General features: G+C 49.9%; 1 protein-coding gene across 1 annotated transcript; it reads right to left on the bottom strand.

Moving 5' to 3' along the window:
- Positions 1–6,156: 6,156 nt before the first annotated feature.
- On the bottom strand, positions 6,157–15,922 carry LOC122733501. The gene is made up of 13 exons (XM_043973944.1): positions 15,702–15,922; positions 15,312–15,483; positions 14,393–14,637; positions 13,025–13,289; positions 11,188–12,959; positions 10,847–11,018; positions 10,321–10,589; positions 9,861–9,994; positions 9,550–9,778; positions 9,242–9,377; positions 8,778–9,025; positions 7,959–8,092; positions 6,157–7,567 (listed from the first exon to the last, which is right to left on the bottom strand). Exons 1-13 carry the CDS (start codon positions 15,799–15,801, stop codon positions 7,301–7,303), a joined length of 4,143 nt encoding a protein of 1,380 aa, XP_043829879.1. The 5' UTR covers positions 15,802–15,922; the 3' UTR covers positions 6,157–7,300.
- Between the last annotated feature and the right edge of the window lie 77 nt (positions 15,923–15,999).

The following is a 15,999-nucleotide window of genomic DNA, read 5'->3' as shown; positions in this document are numbered from 1 at the left end:
TTTATCATTTCCCTTTTCTGTCATGCTAGTCAATCTAATAGATGTGAGGTGGCACCTCAGAGTTGTTTTAATTCGCATTTCTCTAATCAGTAGTAATTATATCCAATTCTTAAGGGATGGTGGAGTGGTGTGGTCACACTGGAAAGCAATTTGGAAATGTGGCCAAAACATTACTAATGGGTACACACCCTGTGATCCAGCAATGCCACTACTAGGTCCCTGCAGAAGAGATCAGAGAAAGAGGAAAAGGTGCTTTATGTACAAAAAGACTTAGTGTGGCAAGAAAAAAACCTGAAAGCTGACAGGGTACCATCATTTGGGGAATGGCTGAACATAACAGATAGTTACTGTGCCATTAGAGACGATGAAATGGACAATTTCAGAGGAAACTAGTGCCTGCCCTGTATAGCGTGGAAGACCTGGAGTCAGTTCAAATGGTGGCTCAGACACTTCCTAGCTGTGTGACCCCGGGCCAGTCACTTAAGTAAGCACTTTAAGTTTCTTTTTCCTCATTTGTAAAATGGGATTGTTGAGAGGATCTAGTGAGGTATTTGTAAAGCACTTAGCACACCTTAAAGCACCATGCATGTGTCAACAACCATCATTAAGATGCTTGTGAACAGAAGGAGAACAAAGTGATTAACAATTATACTTTAGAAAAACCTTTGAAAGACTTGAGAATGATGATCAAAGCAGCAATAAACCAAAAGAATAAAGAAATAGCAAAGTACCAGGGAGGTAAGGAGCTTAAGATGCAAAAAGGCGAGACATTTGGGGGCACAGCTAATGTGGGAGTGTGTTATGCCACAACAAACATGTTTATATGTACACAAATGCAATTGAATTTCCAGGTTCAAATGCTTTCCCTCTTCCCTCCCTCGATCCCATTGAGAAAAACAAAATCCCGAGGGTGGCTGAGCAAAACAAATTCCCACAATCATCATGTGTCCCGAGGTCTCCCCCCCCCCTCCAAAATCTGGCTCAATCTGCCCTTGGAGTCCATCCCCTCTGTCAGAAGGCAGGGTGATGCGTGTCATCATTCCTCTCCTGGACTGTGGCTGGACATTGTGAGGGGACTCCAACTGCCTCAGTCTTGCAAAGTTGTTTGTATTGAAAATGCTGCCATTACTGTATAAATTGTTTATAATTATTAGTGATTTACAGCATTTTTTAATATGGCTATTGAGCTTGGATTTTTTCCTCAGAAAACTGCCTGTTCATATATCCTTTGACCACTTGTCAATTAGGAAATGACTCTTATTCTTATAAATTTAAATATCTTAGAACTGGGACCTTTATCAAAGGAACTTGCTGCAAAGATTCTTCCCCCCCCCCCATTTACTCGCTTGTCTTATAATTCTAGCTACATTGGTTTTGTTTGTGCTTATCTTGAGGTTATATATAATATGAAATGTGATATGATGCTAGTCATCGGTCTAACCCAAACTGCTGCCAGACCTTTTCCCCTTTTCCCCTTTTCCCCATTTTCCCTATGGTTTTGGTCACAAAGTGAGTAACTGGTATGTCTGGGTTTATCAAACACTAGGTTACTATGCTGACTTTTATTCTGCATGTTATGTATACATAATATACAAAATTGATGATCACTGCTTTGTAGCATAGTTTGAGACTTGGTACTGCTAGGCCCCCCTCCTTCACTTTTTTTTTGGGGGGGGCAGGGCAATGGGGGTTAAGTGACTTGCCCAGGGTCACACAGCTGGTAAGTGTCAAGTGTCCTAGGCCAGATTTGAACTCAGGTCCTCCTGAATCTAGGGCCAGTGCTTTATCCACTGCACCGCCTAGCCACCCCCCCTCCTTCACTTTTTTTAATCGAGATTTTTGGCCTTTTATTCTTCAAGATGAATTTTATCATTTTCTTCTGGTTCTAGAAAGTAATCCTTTGGGTAGCTGAATTGCTATAACATGGAATAAGTAAGTTACTTTGGAATTATTGTAATTTTTATGTTCCTGGCTTAAATACCCACAAACAATTAATGATGAATATTTCTCCAATTATTTAGATCTGTCTTTGTGTGGAGTGCTTTATAATTATGTTCATGATGTTCTTGTGTGTGTCTTGGAAGCTAGACCGTAGAAGTATTTTATATATTCTGTAGTTATCTTAAATGGAATTTCCCTATCTCTACCTGCTGGGCATCTAGTGATGCCACTGTATACAGTGCTGGCCCTAGAGTCAAAGACCTGAGTTCAAATCCAGCCTCTGACATTTCTTGGCTGTGTGACCCTGGGCAAAGTCACTGAATCTTTTTGTCTCAGTTTCCTCAACTATAAAATGAGAATAATAATAGCACCTACCTCCCAAGATTGTGTGAGGATCAAATGAGATACTTGTAAAGTGCCTGGCACATAGTAGGTGCTATATGTTTATTCCCTTCCCCCCTGCTGGTTTGGTAATAAGCAGAAATGTTCATGATTTTTATGGATTGTCTATCCTGCAACTTTGATGATGTTGTTAATTGTTTTGGTTAGTTTTTTCAGTTGATTCTCTAGGGCTCTCCAAGAAAACTATCATATCATGGGCAAAAAGTAACAATTTTGTTTCCTCTTTGCCTATTCTTATCCCCTCAATTTTCTTCATGTCATTGCTGTAGCTATTATTTCTAGAACTATTAAAGAGTAATTGTGATAATAAACATCTTTGCTTTACCCTAATCTTATTGAAAAGGACTTGTTAATTCCATTACAGATAATGCTTGCTACTTATCACATTAAGGAAAGATCCAATTATTCCTATGTTTTCTAATTTTTTAAAAAGATAGGTACTTGGGGGCAGCTAGGTGGTGCAGTGGATAGAGCACTGGCCCTGGAGTCAGGAGTACCTGAGTTCAAATCCGGCCTCAGACACTTAACACTTACTAGCTGTGTGACCCTGGGCAAGTCACTTAACCCCAATTGCCTCACTGAAAAAACAAAACAAAAAAAACAAAAAGATAGGTACTGTCATTTCTTGTCAAAAGCTTTTTCTCCACATATTGATATAATGATTTTTGTTATTCTTGTTATTAATGTGCTCTATTATGTTGATGATTTTCCTAGTATCAAACCAATCCTGCATTCCTGGTATAAATCCATTCTGATTATAGTGTATAATCTTCGTAATATGTTGTTGTAGTCTCCTTACTAATTTTTTTTTTAATCTTTGCATCAATGTTCATTAGGGATATAGGTCTATAGTTGGGTTTTTTTGGTCAATTTTGACTTTCACTGATTTAGAAATCAAAATGATAGTTGTATCATAGAAATATTTTGGTAGGACCTCTTCTTTTCCTATTTTTTCCAGATAGTTGACAATGAATCGCTAACAATATTAACATCCACTGAATTAGTACAGTGTCTAAATACATGAAGGATAAGTTAAATGATTTACATGGAAAAACAGACAGGCAAAAACTATAATAGTGGGGGATCTCAACGTATCACTTTCAGAACTAGACAAATCTAACAAAAAATAAACAAGAAAGGAACAATCTATACAGAACTTTAGAAAAGTTAAAAATGATAGAATTCTGGTGATTGCTTAATGAATACAAAAAAGAATATACATGTTGCACAACTGTGCACAGTCTCTTTGCAAAAATTGATTATATATTAGGGCATAAGAATCTCACAAATGCAGAAAAGTAGAAATAGTAAACATAACTTTTATGGACTATAACACAATAAAACATGATAGAGGGCTACTGAATAAGAGATTTTTTTTTTTTTGGCGAGGCAATTGGGGTTAAGTGACTTGCCCAGGGTCACACAGCTAGTAAGTGTTAAGTGTCTGCTGACAGATTTGAACTCAGGTCCTCCTGACTCCAAAGTTGGTGCTCTATCCACTGCCTCTATCTAGCTGCCCCTTAAAAGATTAAAAATTAATTTGAGACTAAATGATTTAATCCCATAGAATGTACGAGTCAAAAAATGAATCAGAGAAACAGTAGGTAAGTTCATTAAAGGTAATAACAAGAAGAAAACATATAAAATTTTTTGTGTCTCAGCCAAAGAATTCTAAAGGGGGCAAACTTATATCTGTAAACATTTTCATCAACAAAAGAGAGAACACAAGGCGTAGCTAGGTGGCACAGTGGATAGAGCACCAGGCCTGGATCCAGGAGGACCTGAGTTCAAATCTGGCCTCAGACACTTGACACTAGCTGTATGACACTGGGCAAGTCACTTAACCCTCATTGCCCTGCCCCCCCAAAAAGAGAGAGAGAGAGAGAGAGAGAGAGAGAGAGAACACACAGATCATCAAATGGAGCATGCGACTAAAAAAACAACCTAGAAAACCAACACATTTAAAAAATATATTAAACTCAAAAATAGAAATGTTGAAAATCAAAGATTAGCCAAATTGAAAGCAAAAACCTAAAGAAACTGTTAGCTAGTTTTCTGAATAAAAGCCCAAGACATAAACCATTAACTAATTTGTTTACAAAAAGAAAGAGGAAAACCAAATTAGTATCAAAAATGAAAAAAGTTGGGGGCAGCTAGGTGGCACAGTGGATAAAGCACCGGCCCTGGATTCAGGAGTACCTGAGTTCAAATCTGGCCTCAGACACTTGACACATACTAGCTGTGTGACCCTGGGCAAGTCACTTAACCCCCATTGCCCAGCAAAAAAAAAAAGAAAAGAAAAGAAAAAAAAAGTTAATTCAAAACAAAAGAAATGGAAGAAATGATTAAAAACTATTTCCCCCAATTATATGCCAAATAAATCTAACTACCTAAATTAAATGGATACTTGTGAGTATAAAATACTCAAGTATACATATTTTTTGTACAATTTTTTCCTTTTCTCTTTTTCACAGTTACTATTATTAACTGTTTCCCTCCATCCTATTCCCTTCCCCATGATATTTACTCTATTATCTATCTTCTTTCATCCTATTCCTCCTCAAAATATTTGCTTCTGACTGCTCCCTCCCCCAATCTGCCCTCTCTTCTTTTACCCCTCCCTCCTTATCCCCTTCCCCTCCTATTTTCCTGCAGGGTTATTAGATTACTCCACCCAAATGAGTATATATGTTATTCCCTCCTTGACCAACTCTGATGAGATTAAGGTCTTTGAGCCTATTCTGATGAGTGTAAAGTTCATTTACTGCCCTGCTTCTCCCCCATGTCTTCCCCCACTCCATAAGCCCTTTCCTATTTCTTTCATGTGGGATTTCGCCCCATTCTAACTCTCCCCTTCACCTTCCCCCAGTGCATTCCTCTCACCCCTCAGTTTTACCCTAAAGATGTCATCATGGGGCAGCTAGGTGGCACAGTGGACATAGGAAGACCTGAGCCCAAATCCAGCCTCAGACACAAGACACCCACTGCACGACCCCAGTCATGTCACCCAACTCCAACCACTCCACAAAAAAGATAAACAAAAAATACTTCACAGATATCATCCCTTCATAATCAATTCCCACCTGTGCCCTCTGTCTACATTTATTTCTGTCATCTGCCCTAATACTGAGAAAGTTCTTTTTTTTTCTCCTTGTTTGTTTGTGGGGCAATGTGGGTTAAGTGACTTGCCAAGGGTCACATAGCTAGTAAGTGTCAAGTGTCTGAAGCCAGATTTGAACTCAGGTCCTCCTGAATCCAGGGCCAGTGCTTTATCCACTGCTCCACCTAGCTGCCCCGAGAAAGTTCTTATGAGTTAGATGTATCATCTTCCCATGTAGAAACGTAAACAGTTTAGCCTTTTAACATCCCTCTTAATTTCTTTTTCCTGTTTACCTTTTTATGTTTCTCTAGGGTCTTGTATTTGAAAGTCAAATTTTCTATTCATTCTTTTCATCACAAATACCTGAAAGTCCTCTTTTTCATTGAAGTCCCATTTCCCCCCCTGAAAGATTATACTCAAGTTTTGCTGGATAGGTGATTCTTGGTTGTAATCCCAATTCCTTTGCCTGTCCCTTTTTAAATTAAATTTATTTATTTTTGCGGGGCAATGCAGGTTAAGTGACTTGCCCAGGGTCACACAAGCTAGTAAGTATCAAGTGTCTGAGGCCAGATTTGAACTCAAGTCCTCCTGAATCCAGGGCTGGTGCTTCATCTACTGTACCACCTAGCTGCCCCAAATGTAATGTCCTACACTTTTAAAATTTTTTGTAGCCTTACTCCTGACCAAGGCTATTCTAGTGCCGACCTTTATCGCCTCACACCTGGTCTATTGCTATTTTATATCTGATCCTGGAGGTGCTAGGGAACCACTGGAGTTTATTGAGTAGGGATGACATGATCACTTTGGTGACTGAAAAGAGGATGGATTGGAGTGGGGAGAGACTGGAGGCAGGGAGACCCTCCCCCTCCCCCCCCCCCCCAGCTACTGGTCCAGGTGTGAGAAGATGAGGGGCTGCACCAAGATAGGAGCAGTGTCAGAGGAGAGGAGGCCTATGGGATACGGGGGTGGTGTTGAGTAGATAAGGAGTCCAGGATGACATTTAGATTGAGAGCCTTAGGGATTAGGGGGTTGTTGTTACCCTTGACAGTAATATGGAAGGTTTGGGGAGAAAGAAAACAAGTTCCCTTTTGGATATGTTGAGTTTAAGGTGTCCCGTTGATATCCAGTTCGAGATGTCTTGAACTCACTTGTCTCCATAATGGAAATCCCATTTAGTCAGTAGGGCAGGGTATAGTGTGGTTTGGAGCCATCAGCCAGGTCAGGGAGGAATCCCAACCCAATGTGGGCAAGACGACAGTAAGGGAAACAGCAATGAGAGGGGAACAGCTTGATCCTTGCCCCATGTCTGGCTTTGTTACACCTTTTCCTAACCCGTGGAGGGGGACAGGGGAGAATCCTAGTAGATTCTAGCTCTCTTACAAAGGGAGAAGAGAGCCCAGGAGGAGCCTGGGCAGGAAGGATGATGGAGAAGAGGCCATTCTGTTTGGCCATGAAAAGTTCATGGCTGACTTTGGAGAGGCCAGTTACTGAGGGCATGTTTGTGTGCAGTTCATTTGCCCCTCACACACTGAGCTCCCTTGGATGCATGGACTTGCTCTATGTCACTCCTGGCCCCTGGCCTGCTGGGATTCTGATTTCACAAGAGGATATCACAGAGGGTGTGAGTATTTATTTCTGGTAGGGGGGAAGGGATCATTTAGGGAGGGCGAGGTACAGCTGGGCTTCCCTACTGGCATGTCTCCAGTACAGTCCTGGCCCTGCTCTTCTGGTGGATGTTGGAAGCAGGAGATAAGGGGACAAGAGGAACTCCCAACCACTTCTAATGGTCCTGCCTCCACTTTGGCTTGGACCAGGGTAAAGCTAGATGGGTGCAGGACCTGGCTTAGGGAAATGGTCTTATGCCAGGAGGAACTCTAAGCACAGGGTCAATAGTGGGAAGAAGTTAAGAGGGCCCCTGGGCCCTGCCACTGCCGTAGACACAACAGGGACAGACTGACTAAGTGAGATGTTGTTAGTCTGGACAGAAGAGGTTTTCGAGATCCATGAGAAGTAGGGAGTCAGGAGGAAGGAGAGAGACTTGATGCTGGTGAGTCCAGTCTGCCTCCAGGTCCCATTCACACCCCGTGAGCGGCACAACAGCGCACTGCCTGAGCCCACGAGATCCTGCAGTGCAAGACCAATATTTTGAGGCACAAGCATTTCAGGCCTTGTAAGCTTGGGTCCCCTCCCCTTTTCTTTTTGCTGGGCTATGAGGGTTAAGTGACTTGCTAGTAAGTGTCAAGTGTCTGAGGCCAGATTTGAACTCAGGTTCTTCTGAATCCAAGGCTGGCGCTTTATCCACTGTGCCACCCAGCTGCCCCTGGATCCCTTTTCTTACCTGCTGTCCCCCTAGTCATAGCCCAGCTCTCCTTTCCAACCTTCTTGCTCCCCAACCTCCCCCATCCTAAAGCCACCGATGTCAGGCAGGCCTGGCTCAAGTTCCTTCTTCCTATTCTCCCCTCTGTCCCCCAACCATGAGTATGGATCACCTGTGGTAGGCCTCAATGCCACTCACCAAAGCCATTTGGAATTCTGGCAGCTGAGGACGCAAACATAACACAGGGCTCCTGATGCCAGGGAAGAGGTGGGCACAGGACAGTGCATCCTTTACCTGAACCTGGAGGGCTTGTGGGTACTGGTCTGTCTCACCTACAAACAGCAGGTGAATACAATTTCCCTGCACCCATGCCTTGGGTGAAGCAGATGGAGGGAATGGCAGGATTCCCAGGGTTTCAGGGGTGGCCCCTTGGCCCTGTGTGTTCTGATGACTATGGGTTGGACTCATGGGCTTCCTCTAGCCCCAGGCCACTGAGCCCTTTTGGAGGCTTGGGACTAGCTCCCCGGGCTTTCCCATTTAATCCACATCCCTCTCTTACCTGCCTCCTTCATCCTCTCTCCCCCCTCCCACCTGGAAAAAGGAGTAGTCACATGAGCTCTCTGAGCATCTGGTCTGTCATGGCCTCATTCCATGTCTAACCCCAAGCCTTTTCTCTCCCCTTCCATTGCAATGTGAATGAAAGCACACTCGAGGAGCAGCTGGCCTGGCTGGAGTGCCACAGTACACAGAGCCTTGCTTGGGACTGGAGTCAGGAAGGCCTGAGTGCCAATCTAGCCATGGGCAGGCTGCGTGGGAAGAGGTATTGGAGGTGCCATTCTGGACAGATGTTCTGTCTGGCTCAGGGCAGACCTGAGGGCAGATGTGGCTGAGAGGGCTCCTGGCCCCTCATCTAAAGACTTGCGGACAGTTGGGCCTGGTCTGCCTCTCTGACCAGAAAGGCAAGATGGCCACCAGTGGTGTAGCTGGCTGGATTTGGGGGCTTGAGGGGCAGCTCACCCTCTCGGAGTTCCCGGGGCCCCGTGAGCCAACACTCGGCTTTGTTCACATCATCCACACGGCCCACAGGGGCCAGGGGCTGAGTAGGGCCTAGGGGCTGCTGCAGGAGGATGAGAGCCAGATCATTTCGGGGGACCCCATTCACTGCCCGGTACTGCTCATGGAGGACCACACTGGAGACCCGAGCAGCCGTCAGGTTGCCACCAGGCTGTGGCAGCCCCAGAAACACAGCCATGTTCTCTGACCGCCTGTCATGGGACAAGAAATGTACCCAATGGGCCCACTTGTGACTTCACCCCAGTCAATCTCAAATTTGTTCAACCAGAGGATCTCGGAGAGACTTTAACAGAACACCTGGGGCCTCCACCCACTTCTCCAGTGGCCGTCTCCACATCAAAGGGCCAGGGAGCTCATTTTCTCCCAGGGTACCTCCACCCCCTACATTTGAGGCCAGCTTGACTTACATGTCCCGGATGCAGTGGGCTGAGGTGAGGACCCAGGAAGGGCTGAGGATGGAGCCAGCACAGATCTGTCTGCCACATGTCACAATCAGTGCTTGCCAGGGCATCACAAAGCGTAGTGAAATCCGATTCACCAGGGCTGGAGGCAGGCATGGAGGACACTGGACTTGGGCCAAGCCGGCATCTCAGCCAAACCTTGGCCTTGGCTTTCCAGGCCCACCTCTCCCAAGGAGAAACTTTTCAGTTTCCTCCTGCTTGTGTTTCCCCAGGGCCAAGGCCCCTAGTGGGAGGGAGGAGGTAGTCTCACTTACCTTCAGGCTTGGGTAAGGAAGAAAGGGTGGGCCTACGGGCAGGCCTGGCCCAGGGAGGGTGCTGGGGCTTTGTGGAGGCCCTGAGCCAAAAAATGAAGGGGCGGATGCGACTGAAGACGTAGGGCCGAGTGCAGGCCTCATCAAAAGCAGTGAGGATGCCCATTTGTACCCAGGGGGTCTCCTCCGGGCGCAGCTTTGGGCGGCACATCAGCGGGGCTCCCAGGTCTCCCTGCCATGGGGGAGGGAGGAGGAGGTGAGGGATGGACAGATGCCCAGAGAAGCATCCTGGGCCAGCCAGGGGCACTCATCACCTTGCAGCTGTTCTGGCCCATCACCTTCTTGGCCTCCACGCAGAAGGCCATTGAGCTCTTCATGGGCCAGTAGCGGCCACACTTGCTGACCTCAACCACGTTCAGTCGCTGCTTCTGCATTGTGGCCAGGTTCCCTGGATGGGATGGATCAGAAGGAGAGAAAGGCACCTTTGTCCCCTTAGTCTTGCCCCATGCCCTGTCCCATTGAGCCTGCTGTTTCTGGTGAAGCCCAGCTGAAAGGCACTCTCCTTAGGGCAGCACAGGGCCATGGCTCAGGGGCAAGAGAGCCTGGTTTCAAATCCTGACTCCACCATTTACTGCTTGGGTGACTTGAGACCTTTGGGGCCTCAGTTCCCACATCTGCAAACCGCTTGTTGGAATTCAAGAACCAGCGGTGTTTGCCTCATTGGCCTTTTAGCACCTTTGCTGAGCTCAGCCCCCATTGGTGCTCAAGACTCACCCTTGATCAGGGTCCAGCCAGGGACCCAGCAGTCATAGAGATGCAGTGGAGGCTCTGGTACTGGCTTCTCCGGGGACTCCTCAAGGCACACAGCCAGTGCTCTGGGCTGGAAGCGCAAGGGCTCCCGGAGGAGGAGCAGGCCCAGGCCCACGGGCCCCTGCAGGCCAAAGTAGGGCAGGGCCTGGCGGATGCCCACAAGCTGGGCCCGGACCTGGTCTTCTAGGTTGATGACACCTGCCTGGACCCGGGCCAGGGATTCCGAATTCCGTCTGCAGCAGATAGAATGTGCGTGCATGCGTGTGTGGCCATGCGCATGTGGGGGAGCACAGATGGAGAAGGGTTGTCTATGCCGGGCTCCAGCAATGGGAGGGAAATGAAACGGCAGAGATGGGCAGGGACAAGCGTTTCCCTAGAGAAGCAGTAAGCCCTCCTCTACCTCCCCCGGCCTTTTCTATCCCACTGATGCAACGCTCTGGGAGCCACTGGGATGAGTGTCCTCACCCTACCCTGACCTTTAGGCACTCACATCATGTTGGCGCAACTGGCGGTGGTCAGGATCCACCACTCGTTCAGGATGGAGCCAGAGCAGAAGTGGGACAGAGAGAGCTGCAGTGATACCACCCAGGGGAACTCGCCCTCCTCCGCCTCCCAGCAGTCGGGACACTGAGCTGCAAAGCCCGGACGTGTCCCGCACTCGCCTGTTCAGGAAGAAGGCCCAGCAGAACTGAGCCTGGGGTCCGCCCCCTCCCCCAAAGCACACACAGGGCAGCTCCCCCAACCCAGAGAACACAGTGAGGCAAGGCAGATTGGGCTTCCCCCAGGCCCCCAGGCCTTCCAGAGCTCCTGCTCAAGGATGAACAAACTTACGTATCCCTCGTTGGGAGAATAAGGCTGTCTGGAAGAGCCAGTAGGCTTGGTAGGTGCTCCTCCAACCCAGGCCCAAGCGGCACTGAGCCAAGGTGACCCTGAGGGGCAGCTCCTCACTCTGCACAGGACCAGTGAGCTGAGAGGGTCCTATGGGAGGGGGGAGGGGGGAAGATGAGAAGGAAGCATGGGACAAGGAGCTGCTCTGCTGTGCTTCTGCCACCAAAGGGCCCGAGGGGCCCCAGGCCAATGCTTGCATGGCTCCGGAGAAGAGAGCAGGCTGAGCGTGAGCAGGGGCTGGGGGCTGCGACTGCGATGAAGGGAAAAATCTTGGGGAGAGGAAAGGGCCTCGGTAGGCAAGGGAGCCTGAGGACAATGGAGCTGGTGAAGGCAGGAGGTGGGCACCTCTGTGAGGTCCTGGCACCACAGAGGGTGCCAGGGCTCTGGCAGGAGCTGGGCCCGCCCAGGGGATGATGGCCTCAGAAGCTGTCTCAGCCACAGGCCCGGCCCAGGGGACAATGGCATCGACAGCTGTGGCTGGCACAGCCCAGAGCCCAGCTGTGCCAGCCGCTGGCTGAGGCAGGGGTGCAGCATCACTGCGATCACCCTGCAGCAGAATCTGGGGTTCAACAGGCTCCAGCGTGTGCTGTATCTTAGATGGGACCCAGGGCCTGGCTGCATCGGACGCTGGCTGAGTCAGCCATCCAGCTGCTCCTGTCTTGAGGAGAAGCCAGGGCCCAACCACATGTGGTGCTCCAGCTTTAGGCACTAGGCAGGGCCTGGCTGTGCCAGAGGCAGGCCGAGCCCGGGGCCTGGCTGAGTTGGGCTTTGGCAGCACTGCTGGGGGAGGCTGGGCTTTGGCTCTGTTGGTTTCTGGAAGAAGCCAGGTTCTCATGATAGCAGGTGCTGAGTGAGTCTGGGGTCGGGCTGCGTGTGCCTTCGAAACATGTGGGGATCTGCCTGTTTCAGCCACCAGATGAGGCCGTGATCTGGACGCCAGTGGAGTTTGCGAGACGGCCCTAGGACCCATTGCAGCTGCTGGCTGAGGAGCCTGGGGTGTGGTTAGAGCCATCCTGGGGACGACTGAGGACCGGACTGGCTTCTCAGCTTGGCGAGTCTGGGGCCCAGCTGGCTCAGTGGCCAACCGAGTCTTTGGTCTGGCTGCAGTTGGGTGCTCACCCTGCTGAGGCAGGGATCTGGCTTTGTTGGGAGGTGAGTGCTCCTGGACTAGGGTTGGATCACTGACAGGGTGAGGAAACTGCCTATGGGGCTCTCCAGTGGGGCTGCTGGCATTGTCAGCCAGCAGAGCTCCCCCAGGCAATAGCAGGGGCTCAGCTGGGTGCTCAGGGAAGAGCCAAGTGGCAGCTATGGGGAACTTGGCGTCCGAGGGCAGCCGCTCCGCCTTTCCGCCACCCCCAATCCCAGGGGCCAAGTCCAGGACAGCTGGCTGCGTCTGCATAGAGCTGTCTATGCTGCTAGCTTCCTTTTGGGGCATGACCTCCACCCCTGAGCCGGGGATGGGCAGGTGTGCCCAGGGCCCGCTGTCTGGACTGCTTGGTGCAGAGGGGTTACAGGGTAAGCTCAAAGGCTGTTTCTGGGTGTCCTGGATGACGGCATCCATCCAGCTGAGGTATGGGGCCGTGCGGACAGCAAGGATGGGGACATAGCAGACCTTCATGGGCTCGGTGACCAGCCCCACAAGCTCCCAGTGATTCCCAAAACGGCAGAGGACTGGGCTGCCAGGCTGCACCTGAATTGGGGGGGGGGGCAATGGCCTCTCTTACTTATTACAGGGTATTCACCTCCTTGTCCCTGCCCGTCCCAGTAGCTCCCTCATGGCCCCAGGGAAGCGGTGGGGGGGGGCTCTCCAGGCCTGGAAGATCTCCCCCCCCATACTGTGTGACTTCCAGGGGATGGGGGAGCCAAGCCCCTCCCCTGCACCCTGGACCTAGCATGTACCCAACAGTCTGGGCCTGGCCAGGGATCGCTCCAGATGCAAAGCCTCTCAGTTTCAGTAGGATGAGCTCCCAAGTGGTGGCAAGCCCAGGAGCCCAGGAGCTTCACGGCCATCCTCTTGGCTGGTGCGAGTCCAGGCTTTTGGGGGTCTAAAGAAGATATGGGGACAAAGTGTGAGGCAGGGGATGCTTGCCTCCCTCCTCTGGGCTGTCTCCTCCCTGTCAGAGTGAGGAGAGGCCCTTTCTTTCTTCTTTTTATTTTTTTGTGGGGCAATGAGGGTTAAGTGACTTGCCCAGGGTCACACAGCTAGTAAGTGTTAAGTGTCTGAGGTCGGATTTAAACTCAGGTCCTCCTGAATCCAGGGCTGCTGCTTTATCCACTGTGCCACCTAGTTGCCCTGAGGCCCTTTCAATGAAGCCTCTTGGAAGGCCATCCTGCCCAGCTTCTGGGGGGAGGCGGCCAGGGCTGGCAGCTCAGCTGCCCGTCTGATCTTTGGAAAATAAGGCAAATGCTCCAATTGGCAAAAAAGGCTGAGAACTTGAGGCCAGTCTTGGGAGGGAATGATTGCTAAGAGCAGCTTTTGCCAGGGCTTGCTGAATGGGGAGAACAACAGAATGCTATGGAATTTGCTAAAATAGCAACAAAACACATCTCCTGCTGTTATCGTCGAAGAGATGGTGAGCCAGACATTCATGACTCAATGAGCCCTTGGTGGGTCTTACATGGACAGCGGGCCTTAGTGTCAAGGTTGGGCTCTTAAACATGGTTGGTTTCTTACTTTTGTCAATGACAGAAAGGCATAAATGGGTAATGGCTCAATGAGGGAGAAGCAGCTGCAAAGACACTGGGAGACAGAGGCAGAATCTTCTACTTGGGTCAATATCACAGAGGAGTTTGGGTGGGTGGCACAAAAGCTAAGAGGCCTTCGAAGTTTCAGGAATAGGGAGGGCAGAGTGCCCTGCTCCAAACTCATGGGGAGGACCCTGCATGAGGGAGGTGATGAGCTAGGGAGTGCCCTGAGGGTGGGGAGGACATGGTCTTTTCTCAGGGTTCTAAGGACTTTTGCTGGAATTCTAGCTTTTCCCTGGATGAGTGTGAGTAGGTGCCACCCCCTTCCTTTCTCCTCAGATACTTTCTGAGCTGATCATGGGCTTAGTTACACCAATTTATGGCAAAATCCCTTCTAGGCCCTGAAACTTTGAGATAGGGGCGGGGGGGGGGTAGCAGCCAACTTCTTCCTCAAAGGACTTACTCTGACGCTGGTAGATGTGGCATGGCCGATGTCCACAGAAGGGGCAGTTTTTTCGGGCCTTGCTAGTGTCTCGGGCCAGGTGGACCTGCCCCCCAGCCAGCCTGGCCGGCTGATGCAGGAATATCATGCCCAGGTCACTTTGGGCTGTAATGGTCCCAGCTGAGGGCATAAAGTTGGGGTGCAGGCAGATCCAGGAGCCATTGAGCCAGGTCCCTGAGCCCCTCACTGGCAGGAGGCCTGAATTTCTGAGGGGGATAATGAGAGGAATTCAGGTCCCCGGAGTGGGAAAAGGAACGCTAGCAGCTGGGACAGTGACTTAGACAGGCCCTCTGGCTTGTGGGCTTGTGTGTGTGTGTGTGTGTGTGTGTGTGTGTGTGTGTGTGTGTGTGTGTGTGTGGTGGGGGGCCATTTCAGGAACAAAAGCATGGAGATAGGAAAAACAGAAGGCCCACCCATCTGGCTAGACTGGACAATGTGGCTGACAGGAAGGGGCCAATGTGAACAGAGAGTTTTGGGGGTTTTTTTGTGCAGGACAATGAGGGTTAAGTGACTCGCCCAGGGTCCCACAGCTACTAAGTGTCAAGTGTCTGAGGCTGGATTTGAACTCAGGTCCTCCTGAATCCAGGGCTGGTGCTTTATCCACTGAGCCACCTAGCTGCCCCCTGAACAGAGAGTTTTAATAAAGGCTTGTTAAATTGGACCAAAGTCTCATTGAACCAGTCCTACTTGGGAGACTGTCCCAACCCACTCATAGGCCACTATGATTCTCTATTAATGCCACCAATAATAGAGGGAGGGCTCCCAAATACACTGTACCCTGCACAGATGGGCACATCCTGCACCCCCCCCCCCCGCTCCTTCTGGTCTGTCCTGAGTCCCAACCCCCCAAATCCTTCAGTCCCCCTTCTCAGGCACGTACATATTTCTCAAACAGCTGGCAGTGGATAGGACCCACCAACGGCTCAGGACCACCCCCTGGCAGACCCCAGCCACAGATACGAGCCATGGCACCTCGTTGCTGCCCATGACCTCATTGCTTCTTGGCCTTCTTAGGGTCCTCCAGTCCTGCTTTGACTCCTGAAGGCTGGAGACTGTAAATGGAGGAGAGATGGAGAAGGTGGGATGGCAGGGCCCATGAAGCCCAAGCTCTCCCCAGACAGGCTGCCATCCCCACAACCGCATCATCTCCCTGGGGTCCATTTCTCGGATTTTTCTGTTTCAGGAAGATGGGAAGGGGAGGAGCGAGAGGGGAGGCTGTGGACAGGCGTGGGAGGGAGGAGAAGAAAGGAGGCCTGAGCTGTGGACTTACAGCCAGCAGCACAGCACAGAAGCAGGCTTAGACCCAAGAGATCCAGAAGAGCCCTCATCCTTCTGCTCCTGTGCTCAGGCTTTTGGCTCTGCAGTGGCATCCTCAGTGCCAAGGATACGCAAGCTCTGCCTGCTCCAGAGTTGTGGAATCTTTGAGGTCATAGGGCCCCTGCACTGTGACCTCATTGTCGGCACTCACCATCCTGATCCTGATGTGTCCCTTTTCACCCCCACTCAGTGTCAGCTAATTCAGCCAGAGGCGCGGAGGAAGATGAGGAGGGGGAGGGGGAGGAGGAGGA

Source organism: Dromiciops gliroides, chromosome X (assembly GCF_019393635.1).
Source record: "Dromiciops gliroides isolate mDroGli1 chromosome X, mDroGli1.pri, whole genome shotgun sequence".
Classification (NCBI taxonomy): domain Eukaryota; kingdom Metazoa; phylum Chordata; class Mammalia; order Microbiotheria; family Microbiotheriidae; genus Dromiciops; species Dromiciops gliroides.
The sequence above is the reverse complement of the archived record's forward strand: the minus strand, read 5'-3'. Positions and strand labels throughout refer to the sequence as shown.